At 45.6% G+C, this 22,438-nt stretch overlaps 1 protein-coding gene across 1 annotated transcript; it reads left to right on the forward strand.

The window, feature by feature from the left end:
• The first annotated feature begins 202 nt into the window (after positions 1 to 202).
• LOC140194808 (transcriptional repressor scratch 1-like) lies at positions 203 to 2,519 on the forward strand. The gene is made up of 2 exons (XM_072252090.1): positions 203 to 356; positions 1,792 to 2,519. Exons 1-2 carry the CDS (start codon positions 203 to 205, stop codon positions 2,517 to 2,519), a joined length of 882 nt encoding a protein of 293 aa, XP_072108191.1.
• Positions 2,520 to 22,438: the final 19,919 nt, after the last annotated feature.

Here is a 22,438-nt window from a genome sequence, read left to right on the forward strand (position 1 = left end):
AAACCGAGACTTTACCCGAAGCACAGGAGTCACTGGGAGCTATCCGGTGCTGAAACTTAACGCCGGCAGAAAAGCCGCTGGGATCTGTTCAGTCCTCAAACTGAATCCTGGACTCTACTCCAGCGGAAAGAGGTGCTGGGAGCTGTTCGGTACGGGAACTAAAACCTGCTCTCTGCTCCGCAACGTTCCGTAGAAGGAAAATATGCCGCGATCCTTCCTTGTTAAGAAAGTCAAGCTGGATGATTTCCCATCCCCTACTACCAGCATCCCATCGCCGACTTCAGATTACGATAACCCTTATGCCAGAAGCGCCACCAATAACGTTGGGAGTCTAACCACTCGATTGCACGAAAAAGGTAAATGATTCTTGTCCTTTGATCTGTTGCTGCCTCGGGTATCATCTTGCCCAATCTTTCCATTCTCCGCGCCGCATTTGCAAAGATTGACACCAAATATACGCGAAAAAAAATCATTGTTATAATAACTGCACCAGGGTTGAATGCAGAAATAAGCTCCTGTAAGCATTTTACGCATTGCGTGTGGTATTTTGAGCTATTTATCCAAGAATAGTGTTTTCATCGATTGCATTGTTTCTGGATGCGGCTCCCCCCCCACTTCAAAAATGTTCTTCTAATGTTGTCAAGGCTGATCGAGTTCTCCCTTAAATGTCGAGATTTAAAAGAAAGGAGAATGGGACGGTGAGATAAATGTAGAGGGGGGTCAGATAAGAGCCTCGTGTGTATCAACTGCCTGCGCCTACAGGCGGGGGGGGGGGGGTGGCGGCGGTGGGAGGTGATAGAGAAAGTTGGAAAAGACTGCAGTACATGGAAGAGAGTAGCTGAAGGCCTAACGGCTCCACTGTGTGCCGTTCCCTCCTCCAGCTGGCGGGACCAATATCCACCGTAATATATTATTAATGGAAATACGTTCATGCTTGTTGCATCTTCAGTTTAATGAAATTCAAACAAAAATCGATTCAGCCCCTGACTTACACTTGTCCCTCAGTGTTCGCTCCTTTTCTCGGGTTCGCAGTTAACAAAGGATCTGTGTGTGGGGGGTGCCTTTGATTTGATTTCACAGCGTATTTCCCAGATCAGAGACGGTCGTGGTGGTCTTTATTTATTGTTGCATGTGCGACATTGGGAGCCGAGGGCCATGTTGGCCCCCGGCGTTGCAATGTTTGCTTAAGGACACAATAGAGTTTCAGCGGCGTGCCGCCTCTGTGGCCGACCTGACGCTGCCTTTACAGGAGGATTTCACATACGAGGATATTACAAAAGCGGGGAGTGGGAACAGCTTGTTGATCGGCCAGAGATCTAGTTTCGTTTATAGGAATGCGGCCCCGTCTAATTTCGACCCTTCATTTCCGCGATAGTCACTGACTGTGTGTGTGTGTGTGTGTGTGTGTGTGTGTGTGTGTGTGTGTGTGTGTGTGTGTGTGTGTGTGTGTCTGTGTGTTTCTGACGAATTAAATGGCATTATTTTATTCAGATATTATACACACAGAAACAGCTACTAAATACAATGCGCTTCTTATTGGTTCGCTTTCTGTGAAGTCATTTAACGAGGCGGGTTAAATTTGTAGCGCATGGGCCCTAGCTTTTGTTCCCCCCATTTGTAATGTTGCTAAAATTAAAATCCAAACTGCAGTTTGCTTATTGCAGTGTATAAATAGCAGAAACTGCAAAAAAAAAAGCAGGCTGTATTTAGGGGCGCGAATGAATCCGTCCGTAAACTCCCGTTCTCAATGAAGCAACTGAACAAAGATCTCATCTCTTTCTGTGTCGCCAGGGTACATCACCGGGTATATGACGCCTTCCGTCTACGACGGAGACCCCCAAAACGCGATTAAACTGTCTTCGCCCGAGCCGATCTATGCAACAGTGCACGGTGAATACGGAGTGCCGGACTCGGAAGCACCGGACAGCCCGCAATCTGGGATTACAACCGGCTACATCAACGGGGATGCGGCGGTGAGCGAAGGCTACACGGTGGATGCTTTCTTCATCACCGACGGTAGGTCGAGGAGGAAAGCGATCGGCGGCTCTAGGAGCACCATCCAGCGGCACACTTGCAACGACTGCGGCAAAACGTACGCCACGTCGTCCAACCTGAGCCGGCACAAGCAGACACACCGGAGCCTGGACAGTAAAATGGCCAAGAAATGCCCGACCTGCGCCAAGGTTTACGTCTCCATGCCGGCCATGGCAATGCATCTGCTCACCCACGACCTCAAGCACAAGTGTGAGATCTGCGGCAAGGCGTTCAGCAGACCTTGGCTCCTGCAAGGTCACATGCGCTCTCACACCGGGGAGAAGCCGTTCGGCTGCGCGCACTGTGGCAAAGCGTTCGCCGACCGCTCCAACCTCCGCGCCCACATGCAGACTCACTCGACGTTTAAGCACTTCAAGTGCAAACGCTGCAACAAGACCTTCGCGCTGAAGTCGTATCTGAACAAGCATTACGAATCCGCCTGTTTTAAAGGCGCCATGCCGGCTCTGAATGCATTAGAAGCTTGATGCCTGTCCCTTTCCCACGTCCCTGCCCCATCCCACCCTCTACCACCCTCCCCCAGAACAATTACTCCCACTCCCCACCCCACCATCGAGCAGGAAGACAACACACGAATTACAATAAGAACATCGCTGGGTCTAATAGCACACTTACAATGTTTTGTATCAACAGCTGAAGATCGAAATATTACTTGCTTGCAGTTCTTCGGGTAGACTTTATTACAAAAACAACCTCCTGACTCAAACCATAGACAAGAGCGGGCCCCTCTCGCAAAACCTCTCGCTGAAATTCAGTGAAGGCATTAACGGGGGCCGCTGACCGTTCAGAATTTTTTAGACACACGGAGGACTTGTGTACTTTTGCCAACGATCAAAACAACTCCCCTGTCTCAGCCCCACATTCCTTCTTCCTTGGCCTAACAAAATGATCAACTTGTTTAAGAGTTCTTTAATTTATTTATCCAGTGACTATTGGTTCGATCTACCCTGGCCCGTTGCCTCTCCAGTTTGAACTTTTTTATGTATTGATTTGCACTTTATTTATTTACTTATTTGTTTGTTTATTTATTTATTATCGGATTCATCCTTGAATCGATCGGTTCAGTGTTTAACAGGTTGGCAAACTGTTACCGACATGCCAAAGCGCTTGCCACTTTCAGAAGGACAGACATGAAAAAAAAACTTTTTTGTTAGATTACTTTTTTTGTCGAACTCTGCATTTTATGCATGCAAACAGTATTCAATCTATGCCAATTGTAAGATAACTATATTTTGAACTTTTTTGCAAAAAGATGAGAAAAAATATCATAGGAATTAAATAATGTAGACAGTTTTGAAGGCAATATTTCACGCAGAGCCTGGAATACGCTATACAGCAATAATTAATTGATGCATGGTATTTTTAAGACAAAAATAGTATTTGGATAAGCGAATAAATCAGGTACATTTTAATCCAGTATTCTGAATAGTAAAACAGTTATTTAGGATATTAACTGATTAATATCAGGGAATTTTCCAATGTAGTCTTATAGGATTTAAGACAGACGAATCTTCCATTTTAACGTTGCCTGCCTTTGTCCCAATGCATTCTGGGACGGCCTTCGTGGCGGGGAATGCACAGGTATTCAGACTTTTGATAGCGAGTGACATGTGGTGAAAAAAAAGATAATCATCTTTAACGCATTCCCATTACCGTCTCTTTCCCTCATTTTAGGATTTCACCCGGAAGTCTTTCTGGATTCAGGTAGATGAGAATGGATTTATTATTAATAAGGGTCACGCGCACGCGGGAGAAGTGTATTTCGCGTTGAGTCTTGTAAATAACATTTGCAACTTGGAGACTAAACAGGATTTTTACAAATTGTAAAGAAAAGAAGTCTATAACTCTCCCAGTTACTGGGGGAAATTTTCACGGGAATTTTTAAGCCAGTATTGAAATGACGGTTGTAAGCACAATGACACCAGATATTATGGCGCACTTCGTAGCTAAAAAGGAACAGTAATAATTAATAAAGCCGATTCTTAATATACGACGCCTGCCTTGTTATTTTTTTCCAGTGGCGTGCCTATTTTAAAGTCCTGTTGGATTTACAAATCCAAATTATCAGCCAAGCCCCCATTCTGAGTGCAGAGCGGCGGGTTGGTGGGGATACAGGCAGAGTTGACGAAGAGGGAATCTTGGCCTGTGGCGGGAGAGGATTCGCAGTGATCAAATCCTGACATCTCTTGCGAATGTAATACCAAAATACACCGGAGCAGAATCAGGCCATTCGGCCCATTGAGTCTGCGCCACCATTCCATCATGGCTGCCTTCTCCCCATAACCTTAGACGTTATGACTAACCCAAAACCTAGCAACCTCAGCTTTAAATACCGTATACCCGATGACTTGGCCTCCACAGCCATCTGTGGTAATGAGTTCCATAGATTCACAACCGTCTGGCTAAAGAATCACCTCACGAGTCAACGTACGGGGCGTGGGAAAGGCGCTGACGGTGAAGCGCGTGATTTGTGATTGGGAACGGGGATGAAATCTTTCTCGGCGCCTTCATTTGGATTTGGCAGGTGGCGGAGTCAGAGTGTCGGGCAGCAGGGGAGAGGAGGTGAGTGTGGGCGGGAGGGGTGTCAGGGAGAGTGGAGCAGGAGAGGTAAGGAGGAATGGGGCTTGTTTAGTGAGGGTGGGGGGCAGGAGGGGGTGAAAGGGGTAGAGATTAGGATGAGGGCAGAAGAGGTTATAGGGGTGACAGGGTTGTGGGGGAGTGAGGGTGGGGCTAGGGGGGAGTTAGTAGGGGCAGGAGGGATGAGTGTGGGGGTGGGAGAGTGGAGATTAGGATAGGTGGGATGTCCTGGTCTGATTGCAGAGAGAGATGATGATAAGGAATGGAGCAGAGGCGTGGAACACTGAAAACAGCCCAAAAACAGGCCCATTGGCCCACAATGTTGTGCTGCTCCAATTTATTAGTAACCAAATGGGCAACCTATGCCTGCACAATGTTTATATCAATGTTCAATGTTTTCATTCATTTGCCTATCTAAACATCTCTTAAAAGTCTCTAATGTTTCTGCCTCTCCCGTGACCCCAGAGAGCACATTCCAGGCCCTCACAACTCTCCTTGTAAAAAAATCCTGCCCCTCACGTCTCCCTTGAAATGACCGCCTCTCACCTTAAATGCATGTCCTCTGGTATTAGACATTTCAACCCTGGGATAAAATATACTCTCCTTACCCACTCTATCTATGCCTCTCATAATCTTATAACCCTCTGTCAGAACCCGAGTTTTACCAACAAACCCATGTCTCATCCCCCACCCCCATTAATGCTCCTTTTCCCTCTTCCTACGTAAATGTTTCACCCTGTACCTAGGTTGGTTTTTCAATAATGCGTCAATATAAATAATACTTCTTGTGGTTTCTCTGTCTCAGTTACACCCTCAGCCCTCACTTCATGCTGCATTTACATTTTCTGATATCCATATTGACACGTTTTAGCCGTGAGTAGTGATCCCTATCCTTGGTCACTCCCAAACATCACCCCTCATGTTTTTGATTCCATCTCTTCTCCGTGTTTTCCGTTAGCTTACAATCTGCCCCAACCGCGTCCACAACTCCACACGTTCTGACCTTATTCAGATGACTGATAGTTACAAAAAAAATACAAATATATTACATCTACCACATTACCCTAACCATCCTAATCACCTCTTCAACTTGCACAGTAATTTTCTTAAGGGTCTGGGTGCTATTACAGGACATCCTTTCTCAGATGAGGTTCCCAAAATCACTCATAACACTACAAATTCAGTGTGACCAATTCCTTCTAAAGACCATAGGACATAGGAGCAGAATTAGGCCTTTTGGCCCATCATCTGTTCTGCCATTCTATTGTGGTTTATTTTTATCCCTCTCAACCCCATCCTCCTGCCTCTCTCCACAATCTTTGACGCCATGTCTAATCAAGAACTTATCATCCTCCTCAATGTACCCAATGACTTGATCTCCACGGCTGCCTGTGACAATGGATTCCACAGGTTCAATTCCCTCGTTCAGGTTAAAGTCTATTGTCATCTGACTGTACATATATACAGGTCGACCTTCACTAATCCAACTACCTGTAATCCGGTTCCTTCAATAATCCGCCACTGATTATGCTTAATGTGATCCTTCTGTAATTCGGCATTTTCACTATTCCGGCACTCCTCAGGTCCCAGTGGTGCCAGATTAGTAAAGGTCAACTTGTACAACCAAATGAAACAACATTCCTTGGGGCTACGGTGCACCACAAAACATATATCACACACAGCATGTAAGATAAAATATTATCACAAATAATATAAGATATAATTTGAAATGCATGTAGTGTGCTTCACAGGTAAAAACCAAACAGTAAAGAGTACAGTAAACTGGTCACTGTCCTGATGATGAGACCTCGATGGTGGCAGGGTATTCCTTAGCCCAAGGCCTGAGGGAAGAAGCTGTCACCCAGTCTGGCAGTCCCAGTCCTGATGCTCCTGCACCTCCTTCCTGACGGTAGTGGGTCAGAGAGATCGTGAGATGGGTGGTAGAGAACCTCAACAATGCTTCCTTTAAGTACTTATCCTCTGGAAACGAAGGCTAACTTCTGTACTGTTGACTCAACTTGCAAGTTAACTTCTAGTGAATCCTGCACTGGGACTCCCAGGTCCTTTTGCACCTCTGATTTCTGAACTTGCTCCCCACTTAGAACATAGACTTTGCCTTTATTCCTTCTACCATACATTTCCCAACACTGTCTTCCACCTACCACATGTTTTGTCTATTCTCTTAATCTGTCCGACCCTCCTGCAGACTGCCTGCTTCCTCATGGTAGGGTGCTCCTCCACCTGTCTTTATATCATCCATAAACTTCTCTCCAAAGCCATCAATTCCATCATCCAGATTATAACATGAAAAGAAGTGGTCCAAACACTAACTCCTTTGAGAACACCGCTAGTCACCGGCAGCTAACCAGAAAAGGATCCCTTTATTCCCACTCTCTGCCTTTTCCAGTCAGCCAATCTTCTATTGTGCTAGTATCTCTTCTGTAATATCACAGGTTCTTGTCTTGTTTAGCAGCCTCGTGTGCGGCACCTTGTCAGTGGCCTTCTGAAAACCCAGATGTTCTATTCTCCCCCGACCGCCTGATTCTCTCATCACCATCTATATTAGGGGTAAGTTAAGTAAGATAAAATCTGTATTACCCAGCTCCCACTGACACTTCCCAGTCTCCAGCCAGCTGATAGGATTCACCTGCCGCTCGTCCCACTCTCACCTCCTGCAGCCTATTTAACCCCAGTTTACATCCGCAGTCCTTGTTCAATAATCAAACCAGTTAGTCAGCCTCAGCCACTTGCTCCTAGCTTTCACTCTCTTTGTCTAAAGTTTACCTTGTTGCCTGTTGTGTGTAATTTCTGTTCTCTCTCATTTTTTGGCCCCTTGTGGCTTGTTATTTTGCAGTCCGTTATTAAAGTTATCGCTTACTGCTGAATCGTCTCCGTTGTTCTGCTTTTGGGTCAAGCCCCCTCTACATTTCCTGAGAAAACATACAAACTCCTTATAGAGAGCGGAAGATAATGAACCTGGGATTGATGCTGGAGTAGCATCACACCAACCACTATGCATAATATGCGCTATAATAATACTGAAATAATATGTATTATTATTTATTATAATTAATTAGTTAATAACAGGACTAGTAAAGCAAATTTATTCAGCTGAGCATGGGAAGTGTAAATCTATTGGATATTGGTTAATAACTGGCTGTTAAGAGAGTCTAGGGGTATGTCCTGGGATCAGTGTTGGAGATGAAGGCAGATTAATTAAATGGGAATGATAGCACAGAGTGAGAGGAAATTAATTTAAATTAATGAGACTCAGGCAAGATTCAAGAAGAAAGATATATTGGGGGGTGGGGATGGTGGTGCAGGAACAGTGATTAAAATAGTACGTGTCCATGTCAGGGTTAACATTTATTTCCAGAGGACTAGAATACAAAAGCAACGATGTGATGCTGAGCCTTTAAAAGGCATTGGTCAGACCACACTTGGAGTATTGTGAGCAATTTTGGGCTCCTTATCTAAGAGAAGATGTGCTGGCATTGGAGAGGGTCCAGAGGAGGTTCACAAGAATTATTCCTGGAATGAAAGGGTTAATGTATGAGGAGCATTTGATGTCCCTGGGCCTGGACTCACTGGAGTTTAGAAGAATGCGGTGGGAGGGGGGCAAGATTTCATTGAAACCTAACAGATATTGAAAGGCCCATTGAAAGTGGACGTGGAGAGGATACTTCCTATTGTGGGAAAGTCTAGGACCAGAGGACACAGAACAGAGGGACATCTATTTAGAACAGAGATGAGAAGGAATTTCTTTAGCCAGAGAATCTGTGGAATTCATTGTCACATACTGCTGTGGAGGCCAACTCACTGGGTATATTTAAAGTGGAGGTTAATGGGTCTTTGAAAGCATCAAAGATTATGAGGGGAAGGCAGGAGAATAGGGTTGAGAGGGAAAATAATTCAGCCATGATTGAATGGTGGAGCTGAATCGATGGGCTGAATGGCTGAATCTTGCTCTAGGCCTTATGGTCTAAGATGGGCCACCTGTCAGCAGTTTGTAAGGACACAAAGAAGCAAAGGTGACCTGATACATTCACCACTGGCCCAGGTGAACTGCCCAGTGCAAACAGATGACGATCTCCAGTGAACAAGGTGGGTGCTGCAAGGAGCTGATCTGACAACTTCGCCTGAATTGAGTTCAGATTTAAATTCAGATGAATTTATTTATCACATGTAGGTTGAAGCATACAGGGAACCACAGTACTGTGGTGTGTGGCACAAGTCTTTACAGTGCCAGCGACCCAGGTTCAATTCCCATCACTGTCTGTAGGGACTTTGTACGTTCTCTCCATGACGATGTGGGTTTGCTCCAGGTGCTCCAGTTTCCTCCCACAGTCCAAAGACTTACAGAGTAGGGTTAGTAAGTTGTGGGCAAACTATGACAGTTTCACCACACATTCTGATGCCAATATAACATGCCCACAGTGCATGACAGAACAACACTAGTGAAAACAAACAAAACAACAACAGCAAAACAAATCCCTTTCCCACCTCCCACCAACCCACTCCCACTCACACACACAGACCGGCCTCCAACCACAGGACTCTCAAACTCCCAGACATCAGGCCTTCAACCTTCAGTCCGGTTCACAACTTGGACAGGGTTTTACCTCAAAAAGCTAAAAACAAGAGCTGGAGAAACTCAAGTTCAAGTTTACTGTCGCCGGACTGTACGTAAACACAACCAAATGAAATGATGTTCCTCTGACCATGGTGCACTCACAAGACATACAAGCTGCAACTATACAGGTGCTGGTGAGGCTGCACCTGGAGCACTGTGTGCAGTTCTGGTCTCCGTACTTGAAGAGGGATATACTGGCTTTGGAGGAGGTTCACCAGGTTGATTCCAGAGATGAGGGATTAGACTACGAGGAGAGATTGAGCTGCCTGGGACTGTACTCAATAGAATTGAGAAGAATGAGAGGAGATCTTACAGAAACCTATAAAATTATGAAAGAGATGGATAAGAGAGAGGCAGGGAAGTTACTTCCACTGGTAGGTGAGACTAGAACTAGGGGGCATAGCCTCATGATTCAGGAAATGAGGGGGAACTACTTTTCCCAGAGGGTGGTGAATCTGTAGAATTCTCTGCCCAATGAAACAACGGAGGGTACCTCAGTAAATATATAGAAACATAGAAAATAGGTGCAGGAGTAGGCCATTCAGCCCTTCGAGCCTGCACCACCATTTATTATGATCATGGCTGATCATCCAATTCAGAACCCTGCCCCAGCCTTCCCTCCATACCCGCTGACCCCCGTAGCCACAAGGGCCATATCTAACTCCCTCTTAAATATAGCCAATGAACCGGCCTCAACTGTTTCCTGTGGCAGAGAATTCCACAGATTCACCACTCTCTGTGTGAAGAAGTTTTTCCTAATCTCAGTCCTAAAAGGCTTCCCCTCTATCCTCAAACTGTGACCCCTTGTTTTGGACTTCCCCAACATCGAGAACAATCTTCCTGCATCTAGCCTGTCCAATCCCTTTAGGATTTTATACGTTTCAATCAGATCCCCCCTCAATCTTCTAAATTCCAATGAGTACAAGCCCAGTTCATCCAGTCTTTCTTCATATGGAAGTCCTGCCATCCCAGGAATCAATCTGGTGAACCTTCTTTGCACTCCCTCTATGGCAAGGATGTCTTTCCTCAGATTAGGGGACCAAAACTGCACAGTGGGGGAATTGAGAGTTATGGGGAAAAGGCAGGTAGGTGGAGATGAGTCCATGGCCAAATCAGTCATGATCTTATTGAATGGCGGAGCAGGCTCGACAGGCCAGAAGGCCAACTCCTGCCTTTATTTTTGCGCGTGGCCAAGTGGTTAAGGTGTTGGACTAGTGATCTGAAGGTCGTGAGTTGGAGCCTCAGCTGAGGCAGTGTGTTGTGTCCTTGAGCAAGGCACTTAACCACATATTGCTCCTGCACGTTTATAGCCCAGCGGCGCCGCTTGGTGCAGTATGGACAGGACAGGATTTCTTATGTTCTTATATATCGCACACTGCACAGAAATAAAATAATACCATAAGTAAGTTATTAAAATATAATTCAAAAAGCATTTGAAGTGAGCAGTTGGCAGTTGTCCATCCTAGTGATGAGATCTTGACGGTGGCAGGGTATTCATTAGTCTCACAGCCTGTACCCGGCCTGGCAGTCCTGGTCCCGATGCTCCTGACGGTAGTGGGTCAAAGAGATTGTGGGATGGGTGGTGGTACTTCTTTGCTTTTTTATGTTAGTCCTCTGGGAAGTTAAGAGACTCTTGGACAGGCACGTGGATGATAGACCTTGGAGGGCTATGTGGGAGGGAAGGGTCAGGCTGATCTTCGAGTCGGCTAAGAGGTCTGCACAACATTGAAAACTCGAGGCCCTGTGCTGTGCTGCACTGTGCATATTCTGTGAATAAGTTTGAAGTTGAACAGGCAATGGAAATTTATTATCAAAGTAAGACCATCAGACCATAAGGCTCAGGAGCAGAATTAGGCCATTCAGCCCATCGAGTCTGCTCTGACATTCCATCATGGCTGACTTATTATCCCTCTCAACCCCATTCTTCTGCCTTCTCCCGGTAACTTTTGATGCCCTGACTAATCAAGAACCTATCAACCTGCAGTTTAAATACACCCAATGACCTGACCGCCACAGCCAACTGTGGCAATGAATTCCACAGATTCATCACCCTCTGGCTAAAGAAATTCCTCCTCACCCCTGTTCTAAATGGACATCCTTCTATTCTGAGGCTGTGCCCTCTGGTCGTGGACTGCCCCACTATAGGAAACATCCTCTCCATGTCCACTCTGTCTAGGCTTCCAATATTACATATCTGCCACCACATACCAACCAGCCTGAGGTGCGTTTTCTTGCAGGCATTCACAGTCGAACAAAGAAATATAATCGAACCAATGAAAAACTACACACAAAGAACGACAAACAACCAACGTGTGAAAGAAGACAAACTCTGCAAATACAAAAAACAAATAATAATGATAATGAATCCCGGTTGTCTGTCGTATCCGATGATGACAGAAAACCTGTGTGGGAGAGTTTTTAAAGTGGGAAAGCGGTTGCGTTGGGGCAGTTACACTCTTGACCTCAGAAGTCTGGGTCCAGTGGTACGAATAGTTGTCACAACGGGGCTCTTCCTTGGTCGCAGTGGGTGGCCGTGACATCGCCAGTGCCTGCTCATGCCCCTCGCTCCCCGTGGAGCTTTGCAGAGCCACCTTCCTGGCTGCTGGGTCTCACTGTTCATCTCATTGGCCCAGTCCACTGGAGATGGCTTTGCATGCTCGGGCAGGATGTCCTTAACTCCTCAGGGTATGAGACTCCAGTTACCCTCACCTGGTTTAGCTAGCATGTTGAAACGGTTCCAAAGGTACAACTTAATGTCAGAGAAATGTATACAATATACTGTACATCCTGAAATGCTTTTTCTTCACAACCATCCACAAAAACAGAGGAGTACACCAAAGAATGAATGAGAGTTGAATGTTAGAACCCCAAAGCACCCCCCCAGCTCCTCCCTCCCACATGTAAGCTGCAGCGAGCAACGATCCCCACTCCCCCTACCAGCAAAAAAAGCAACAGCACCCCCCACTGAGCACTCAAGCATGAGCAAAGCGCCAGCAAAGACATAGACTTGCAGTACTCCAAACCCTACTCGTTCACCCGGTATTCAACATACCACAGGCTCTCTCTCTCCCTAATAAGGGAGAAGGGGGTGTCTCCATTTTCACAGCGAGAGAGGAGACATAACATACGACTCGCTGGTTTACAATGTTAAAAGTCCAAGCTCTGTGCCCAAAGATCTCAGGTCTCTGCACACACAGCCATAGATCTTCTGACTCCCACAATACACCGATCTCCTGCCGGGACACCGACCTTCGATCCGCCTGTATCCAGAGCCACGAGATCTCGGACCTCCGAAGGCGAGCTGCGCTCTTAGGCTGAGCCCTTGGCATGCCGAGTAACACCCAGTCATGAAACCCCAAGAGCGGGTCCCATTCCACAAAGAACCAAAGTCAGCGTGCAACTCCAGGTCAGGGTCTTCAAAAGAACCCTGAAAGGGAAAAATAGAGATATTAAGGATGGAAACAAAGCTGCTTCGGAAGATGCAAGCAAAGCAGTTGCCATTTAGCGCCATGGTGACTAAGCTCCACCCTCCTGAACATACGCAAACAGCTACTTGGAGCCACAGGTGAGAGCTGAGTGTCTGGTGGGGAGCAAAGGTGAGTGAGCTGCCCCAGAATGGGCACAACAAGCCCCTTCACCAGAGATACCCCACCCTGGACACCCCACACACCCCATAATAATATTGAGAATATGACCTGTAAGGTTCCTGAAAGTGAGTCCATAGGTTGTTGAGGTGAGTGAACTTATCTTTGTTAGTTCAGGAGCCTGATGTTTGAACCTGGTGGTGTGAGACTGAAGGAGAGACCACAATCTGTCACCACTCATGCAGATAAATCTCCACCCACCCTTTGCTCTCTGATCCGTTTAATTCACAGACTGCTCTTCACTGTCTCACTTGGCTTGTTCATCCAAAGTGTTCTATTAAATCACTCCTCAATTTCCTCTCCACACGGGAAATGGTTCCGTATCTGACATCTCTCTTCTGAACTGCAGCTTTTAGCCATGACATTAGCCTGATTAATTGAAGCTGATATAGCCCCTATCATCTTAATATCCTTTCTTATACTAGAATCATTTCTCCAACTGTGTGGAATTGCCATACGATTCCTACATGGATATCGAACTCATGAGCACTACCTCACTTGTTAAAATATACATTATTTCTGTTTTTGCACTATTTTTAATCTATTCAGTATACATATTGTCATTGTCGTTGTGGTTATCCCTCGAGGTTGAGGATGATGGTCTTCGTTCTGTTCATCTACTTATGGACTCTCAAGTGGCTTATGAGTCCAATCTTGGCTTTGAAAGTTCTTCCGCACTCAGGGCAGGTAGTTCCAGTTGGCAGATCAGGCTTTGGTTGTTGCTGCCTCTCTTTATATTTTCTTCTCTTTTATTCTAATTCTGCACATCTGTTGGCTTCAAAAGTTGCTGTTCCTTCTGGAATGATGGCTTGCCAGAGTTTCCTGTCCTTGGCATTGGTTTCCCAATTGCTGATGTCGATGTTACATCTCTTCATGTTGGCTTTTAAGATGTCTTTGAATCTCTTCTGTTTTCCGCCTCTTTTACGTTTGCCTTCTTTAAGCTGGGAGTAGAAGATTTGTTTCGGCAGACATTCATCTTTCATCCAAACAACATGACCACTCCATCTTAGTTGGTTCTTGATGACGTAGGCTTCAATGCTCGTTGTTTTTGCTTCATTTAGCACACTGACATTAGTTCTTCTAGCTTCCCAGCTGATATTTAAGATGTTTTGAAGACAGCATTGATGGAACTTTTCAAGTGCCTTCAGATGTCGTCGGTATGTTGTCCAGGTTTCTGATGCATATATATACTTACTGTAACTGATTATTTTTTCTTTCTATATTATTATATATTGCATTGAACTGCTCCTGCTAAGTTAACAAATTCACAGCACATGCCAGTGATAATGAACCTGATGCTGATTCTGAAGTGACAGTAATCTGCATCAGGCCATTGTATTGTGGCCATGAGACATTCATTCCTTTCACCACTCCTCAATTTATAAAAAAACTGTGGGTGTTGTTAAAACTGTTCGTCCCCACTCTTGAACTGTCAAGGAATTCCGTATTCAAACATCCAGATCCTGATACCTTCTGTCCCGCCTGTAATAATCGGCTACCTTATCATTTCATCCCAAGCACTCAGGACATCCCCTCTTCTCATTGCTACCATCAGGGAGGAGGTACAGGAGCCTGAAGGCACACACTCAACATGTCAGGAACAGCTTCTTGCCCACCCAACCCCACCATCAGGTTTCTGAATGGATAATAACACACTATATTATAGGCTCTTTTTTGCATCACATATATTTTTAAAATATATTTCCTATTGTACCTTATAGAAATTGTTCAATGATTTACACTGTACTGCTTCTGCACAACCAAAAAATTTCCCAACAAAAGTCAGTGACAATAAACCTGATTCTGACCCCTCATGGAGTGAAGATCCTGTTCCTGTGATGATTCTGATCCATCGTGGAGTGAAGATCCTGTTCCTGTGATGATTCTGATCCATCGTGGAGTGAAGATCCTGCTCCTGTGATGCTTCTGACCCCTCGTGGAGTGAAGATCCTGTTCCTGTGAAGATTCTGATCCATCGTGGAGTGAAGATCCTGTTCCTGTGATGATTCTGATCCCTTGTGGAGTGAAGATCCTGTTCCTGTGATGATTCTGACCCCTCGTGGAGTGAAGATCCTGTTCCTGTGATGATTCTGACCCCTCGTGCAGTGAAGATCCTGTTCCTGTGATGATTCTGACCCCTCGTGCAGTGAAGATCCTGTTCTTGGGATGATTCTGATCTCTTGTGGAGTGATGATCCTGTTCCTGTGATGATTCTGACCCCTCGTGGAGTGAAGATCCTGTTCCTGTGAAGATTCTGATCCATCGTGGAATGAAGATCCTGTTCCTGTGATGATTCTGATCCCTCATGGAGTGAAGATCCTGTTCCTGTGATGATTCTGATCCCTCGTGGAGTGAAGATCCTGTTCCTGTGATGATTCTGTTCCCTCGTGGAGTGAAGATCCTGTTCCTGTGATGATCCTGATCCCTCATGGAGTGAAGATCCTGTTCCTGTGATGATTCTGATCCATCGTGGAGTGAAGATCCTGTTCCTGTGATGATTCTGACCCCTCGTGGAGTGAAAATCCTGTTCCTGTGATGATTCTGATCCATCGTGGAGTGAAGATCCTGTTCCTGTGATGATTCTGACCCCTCGTGGAGTGATGATCTTGTTCCTGTGATGATCCTGATCCCTCATGGAGTGAAGATCCTGTTCCTGTGATGATTCTGATCCCTCATGGAGTGAAGATCCTGTTCCTGTGATAACCCTGATCCATCGTGGAGTGAAGATCTTGTTCTAGTGATGATTCTGATCCATCATGGAGTGAAGATCCTGTTCCTGTGATGATTCTGTTCCCTCGTGGAGTGAAGATCCTGTTCCTGTGATGATTCTGATCCCTTGTGGAGTGAAAATCCTGTTCCTGTGATGATTCTGATCCCTCGTGGAGTGAAGATCTTGTTCCTGTGATGATCCTGATCCCTCATGGAGTGAAGATCCTGTTCCTGTGATGATTCTGATCCCTCATGGAGTGAAGATCCTGTTCCTGTGATAACCCTGATCCATCGTGGAGTGAAGATCTTGTTCTAGTGATGATTCTGATCCATCATGGAGTGAAGATCCTGTTCCTGTGATGATTCTTATCCATCATGGACTGATGAGTCTATTGCATCTGCCTTCCACTTTCCCATATCGCCTTATCTATGAAACGATGTGCTGGTTTGGAGGGGTTCCAGAGGAAGTTGGTGAGGATTTTCTGGGAATGAAAGGGTTAATGTTATGAGAAGCGTTTATGACTCTGGGACTGAACTCACTGGAGTTTAGCAGAATGGGGGGAATCTCATTGAAACCTCTTGAATATTGAAAGGCCTGGGTAAAGTGGATGTGGAAAGGATGCTTCCTATAGTGGAGGAGTCTAGGATCAGAAGCCACAGCTACAGGACATTACTTTAGGAGAGAGATGAGGGATAGTAAATCAGCCACGATGGAATGGCAGAGGAGGCTCGATCGGCCAAATGACCTAATTCTGCTCCTATGTGTGATGGTCTTCTCTCCTTCCAAATTTTAATTTAGATTTTAAAGCAAGCATTCAAAATGTCTGAGGATATCCAAATGGATGGAATTGGGTTCAGTTTCAACATTTATCAGAACCATGTATAATACTGACAGATGACATGCATCACTGTCTGGTATGGAGGGGCTACTGCACTGGACCAAAAGAAGCTGCAGAGGGTTTTAAATGTAGTCAGCTCCATCTTGGGCACTAGCCTACAAAGTACCCAGGATATCTTCAAGGAGCGGAGTCTCAGAAAGGCAGTGTCCATTATTAAGGACCTCCAGCACCCAGGGCATGCTCTTTTCTCACTGTTACCGTCAGGTAGGAGATACAGAAGCCTGAAGGCACACACTCAGCGATTCAGGAACAGCTTCTTCCCCTCTGCCATCTGATTCCTGAATGGACATTGAACCCATGAACACTACCTCACTTTTTTAATATACAGTATTTCTGTTTTTTGCACATTTAAAAAAATCTGTTAATATACATAATTGATTTACTTGTTTATTTATTATTTTTTAAATTTTATTTATTTTTCTCTCTGCTAGATTATGTATTGCATTGAACTGCTGCTGCTAAGTTAACAAATTTCATGTTACATGCCAGTGATAATAAACCTGATTCTGATTCTGATTCTGAAATTTGTTGTTTTGCAGCAGCTGTACACTGGGATACATAAAAAATCTATAAATTACAATGATACTGTACATAATTAAACTAAATTAAATTAAACGTGTAATACAAAAAAAAAGCAAAAAATAGTGAGGTGGTGTCCATGGGTTCATTGTCCGTTCAGAAATCAGATGGCGGAGGGGAAGAAGCTGTTCCTGAATCACTGTGTGTGTCTTCAGGCTCCTGTACCACCCTCCTGATGGTAGCAGTGAGAAGAGGGCCTGTCCTGGGTGCTGGGGGTGCTTATTGATAGATGCGGACTTTTTGAAGCAGCAACTTTTGAAGATGCCCTCAATGCTGAAGAGACGACTACCCATGATGGAGCTGGCTAAGTGTCAGTCGACCACGATTGCTTTTTCCTTTGCCTTTCGTTGTTTTCTTGACCTGTCTTTTCATGTTTCATTCATTCTCATTCCGTCTTCTTAGGCCTCCACTGGTCGGCATGGATGATGGATGTTGTGTCTGGCTGTCTAGGTACACAAGCCAGGGCAGTACAAATGGAGAGCAAGCTGTTGCTCATGTAGCAGGCTCCCCCTCTGCACAGATCTGATGAACACAAAGCAACAGCAGACACCGATACGGTTTGGTTCCAGCAGCATCACAGCAGTTGCCCATCTGTGCTGAACTCATCATAGAACTGTTTCAGGGACTTCATCTCCAGATTTTTCCTCAAGGTTTATTCCCGAAGCCTTCCCCGTGAGTGGGTATAGCCGCAAGGCAGTGGAGATTTAAGATCTGAGATTTCTTTCTCCTAGGTGAACTGCCAACCGCATCTGGCGAGCCCCATCTGACTGGTTTGAGATGCAGTAATCCGCCTTTTCCCCTTCTCCTGTCAGTGGAAACTGTTCCACTGGGCTGAGTAGCTAAGCCAGACGCAAAGGCCAGGAGCCGGACTTGGTTGTCAGAGACTACTTGAGACACGCACCATTGGGAGCATTTAATAGGTAGTGGGAGTTTATCCCTATTATCACCCCCGGCTATAACAACCTTTCCTGCAATGCTTCCTAAAACTGCTTAGCAGTAAGTTTTATTCCTCATTCTTGACTTCCGAAGAACCTTTGGATGGCAAAAGTATCAGGACTTAACACTTCAAATCTGCGTCTTCTGGTTGTTGATTCCCCAACCCTGAGAGGATAGAAACAATCACAGAGTCACACAGCACGGAAACAGGCCCTTCAGCCGGTCTAGTCCATGCTGACCCAGATGCCTCATCCAAGCTTGCCTTCAGCCTGTAACCCTCTAAAATGGATGCAGATGGGACATGGGGAGAAGGTACCAGGGGAACAGGCTGATGGAGCTAAAGGCAGGGGCAGGGAACAAGGCTTCCCAGGAGGAATCTCTGGTTTTTCCAGCAGCAAGTGGCTGGAATGAGTGTACCCTGTTCAGAAGGATGGTAACGTAGGGTTAGCGAACCACTATTGCACTGCCAGCACTGAGGGTTCAGTTCTGCCTCTTTCTGTAAGCTGTCTGCATGTTCTCCCTGTGACCGTGCGGTTTCCGCCAGGTAATCCGGTTTCCTCCCACATTCCAAAGACATACGTGTGAGTCAATTAATTGGTCACGGGAGTGTAATTGGTCACGGGTGTGTAATTGGTCACGGGAGTGTAATTGGTCACGGGTGTGTAATTGGTCACGAGTGTGTAATTGGTCACGGATGTGTAATTGGTCACAGGTGTGTAATTGGTCACGGGAGTGTAATTGGTCATGGGTGTGTAATTGGTCATGGATGTGTAATTGGTCATGGGAGTGTAATTGGTCACGGGTGTGTAATTGGGCACGGGTGTGTAATTGGTCACGGGAGTGTAATTGGTCACGGGTGTGTAATTGGGCACGGGTGTGTAATTGGTCATGGGAGTGTAATTGGTCACAGGAGTGTAATTGGTCATGGGTGTATAATTGGTCACGGGAGTGTAATTGGGAGGAAGGGCCTGTTACTGTGCTACATCTCTAAATAAAATACAGAAGTAAACTAAAAAGGGAGACTGCAGGGTTGGGCAGGGACCCTGGAGAACACGGTGTCACACTCACTCACGTTTACACAATCACGTGCACGCTCACCAGCTGGTGTGAGCACAACCTCAGCTCAGTGGGGGCAGAGGGTGCATTATGAAACCCATCCTCAGTGAGTATAGGAGTTGCTCACGGTTGTAGTTCACGTTACATTTGTGGAAGGAGTTGCTGAGGCCACTCTTGGGGTACCATGCACAGTTTTGGTCACCCCGTTGCAGCAAAGACATGGTTCAACTGGAGGGCGTGCAGAGAATATTTATGGGGATTTTAGACCATAAGGCAAAGGAGCAGAATTAGGCCATTCAGCCCATTGAGTCTGCTCTGCCATTCCATCATGGCTGATTTATTATCCCTCTTAGCCCCATTGTCCTACCTTCTCCCTGTAACCTTTGATGCCCTGACAAACCAAGAACTAGCAACCTCTGCTTTAAATAGACTCAATGACTAGGTCTCCACAACTGCCTGTGGCAAAGGATTCCACAGATCCACCACTCTCTGGTTAAAGAAATTCCTCCTCATCTCTGGTCTAAAAGGACACCCTTCTATTCTGAGGCTGTGACCTCTGGTCGTAGACTCTCCCACCACAGAAAACATCTTCTTCACATCCACTCTATCAGGGCCTTTCACTATTCAATAGGTTTCAATGAGGTCACCCCTCATTCTTCCGAATTCTAGTGAATACAGACCCAGAGCCATCAAATGCTCTTCACATGACAATCCTGCAATCATTTTCATGAACCTCCTTTGAACCCTCTCCAGTTTCAGCACATCCTTTCTAAGATAAGGGACCCAAAACTGCTCAGAATATTCCAAGTGATGCCTCAGCAATGTCAACATTACATCCTTGTTTTTATATTCTAGTCCTCTTGAAATGAATGCTAACATTGCATTTGCCTTCCTCACCACAAAATCAACCTGCAAATTAACCTTTCGGGGATCCTGCACAAGGAATCCCAAGTCCCTTTGCATCTCAGTTTTTTGTATTTTTTCTCCATTTAGAAGCTATACAATCGGATGATCTTGAACAGGATTCTCACCGCCATTGACCCTAAGCTAAGATTCAATCAGGCAAACACGAGGAATTCTGCAGATGCTGGAATTTCAAGCAACACACATCAAAGTTGCTGCTGAATGCAGCAGGCCAGGCAGCATCTCTCGGAAGAGGTGCAGTCGACGTTTCGGGCCGAGACCCTTCGTCAGGACTAACTGAAAGAAGAGCTAGTAAGAGATTACTATAAGGTTCAATCAGAATGATTTTCGGCAGAAGCGCACAACAGTAATGCAAATACTTGCTCTCCATAGGATCATCGAGGAAGTCAAGAAGAACAACCTACCAGCCGTGCATACTTTCATCGATTTTCGCAAAGCTTTTGACTCCATTCACCGAGGTAAAATGCTGAAGATCCTGAAAGCTTACGCAGTGCCAGACCATCTACTGAGAGCGATAGATCCAGCTATACCAAAACCATGGCGAAAGTTGTGTCACCAGTCGGAGAAACAGCAGTGTTCGAGCTCCTAGCTGGTGTGCTGCAAGGAGACACTCTGGCACCCTACATCTTTATAATCATCCTTGATTACGCTCTGCGTCAAGCTACCAAAGATCATGACAAGCTTGGTTTTACATAAAACCAGGATGAACCAAAAGGGTCAGACCAGTTACGCTCACAGATCTCGATTTTACAGATGACATAGTCCTGCTCTCTGACCAGATGGAGGAAGCACAGCAGCTACTGACAAAAGTGGAAATTGAGTTCACCTAAATGCTAAAAAGACAGAGTACATGGCGTTTAACTGCAATGAAGGTACCCTCAAGACCGTAAAGAATGATACCGTTAAGAAAGTCTTTGACTACAAGTACCTCGGGTCAAGAATGATGAGTTCGGAGAAGGACATAAAGATACAGAAGGCGCTGGCGTGGAGGGCTATGAACGACATGAAGGAAAGCTGGAAGTCGAACCTGACCAGGGGGCTTAAAAAGAGGATCTTCATAGCAGTCATAGAGTCCATTCTCACGTACGGATGCGAGACGTGGACACTCACCAAGACTATGTGAAAGTCTCTAGATGGTTGCTATACACGAATGCTCCGGATGGCTCTTGACGTGAGTTGGCAACAGCACATGATGAACGTCGAGCTCTATGATGACCTACTGATGCTCACCACTAAAATCGAGGCGAGAAGACTGCAACTAACGTGGCACTGTCTATACCACCCCGAGCTACCTGCCAGCCTAGTCATCATATGGGAGCCCAAGCACGGGAGGATGAACCCTGGGCGTCCTCCTAAGACTATAGTCAACACGCTCCTAGAAGACAGCGGCGCGGCTAATGTAGATGAACTGAACACACTGATGAGGGAGAGGGAGAAGTGGAGAGTCCATCATCGTGCCCGACGCCGGCCCCCTAGGCCTGAGTCGACGTAGTAGTAGAAAATAGTAAGCCCTTTCATTTCTTCTACCAAAGTGCATTACCATACGCTTCCCAACACTGTATTCCATCTACCACTTCTTTGCCCATTCTCCTAATCTGAGTCCTTCTGTAGCCTCTCTACTTCCTCAAAACTACCTGCCCCTCCACCTATCTTCATATCATCTGCAAACTTTGCAACAAAGCCATCAATTCCATCATCCAAATCATTGACATATAACGTAAACAAAATCGGTCCCAACACAGATCCCTGTGGAGCACCACTAGTCACCAGCAGTCAGCCAGAAAAGGCTTCCTTTATTCCCACTCTTTGCTTCCTGCCAATCAGCCACTGCTTTATCCATGCTAGAATATTTCCTGTTTACCATGGGCTCATAGCTTTTTAAGTAGCCTCATGTGCGGCACCTTGTCAATGGCCTTCTGAAAACCCAAATACACAACATCAACTGATTCTCCTTTTTCTATCCTGCTTGTTATTTCTTCAAAGAATTCCAACAGATTAGTCAGACAAGATTTTCCCTTGAGGAAACCATGCCAACTACAACATATTTTATCATGTGCCTTCAAGTACCCTGAGACCTTATCGTTAATAATCGACTCCAACATCTCCCCAACCACTGAGGTCAGACTAACCGGCCTATAGTTTCCTTTTTTCTGCTTCTCCCCCTTCTTGAAGCGTAGAGTGACATTTACAATTTTCCAGTGTCTGGAGTCATTCCAGAATCTAGTGATTCTTGAAAGATCATTACTAATGCCTCCACAATCTCTCCAGCCACCTCTTTCAGAAATCTGGAGTGTACACCAGGTGACTTATTGATCTTCAGAGCTTTCAGTTTCCCAAGAACCTTCTCTTGAGTTATATCATACTGCTAGTGTCTTCCACAGTGAAGATTAATGCAAAATACTTATTCAGCTCATCCACCATTTCCTCGT

The sequence above is a fragment of the Mobula birostris genome, chromosome 3 (assembly GCF_030028105.1).
Source record: "Mobula birostris isolate sMobBir1 chromosome 3, sMobBir1.hap1, whole genome shotgun sequence".
Classification (NCBI taxonomy): Eukaryota; Metazoa; Chordata; class Chondrichthyes; order Myliobatiformes; family Myliobatidae; genus Mobula; species Mobula birostris.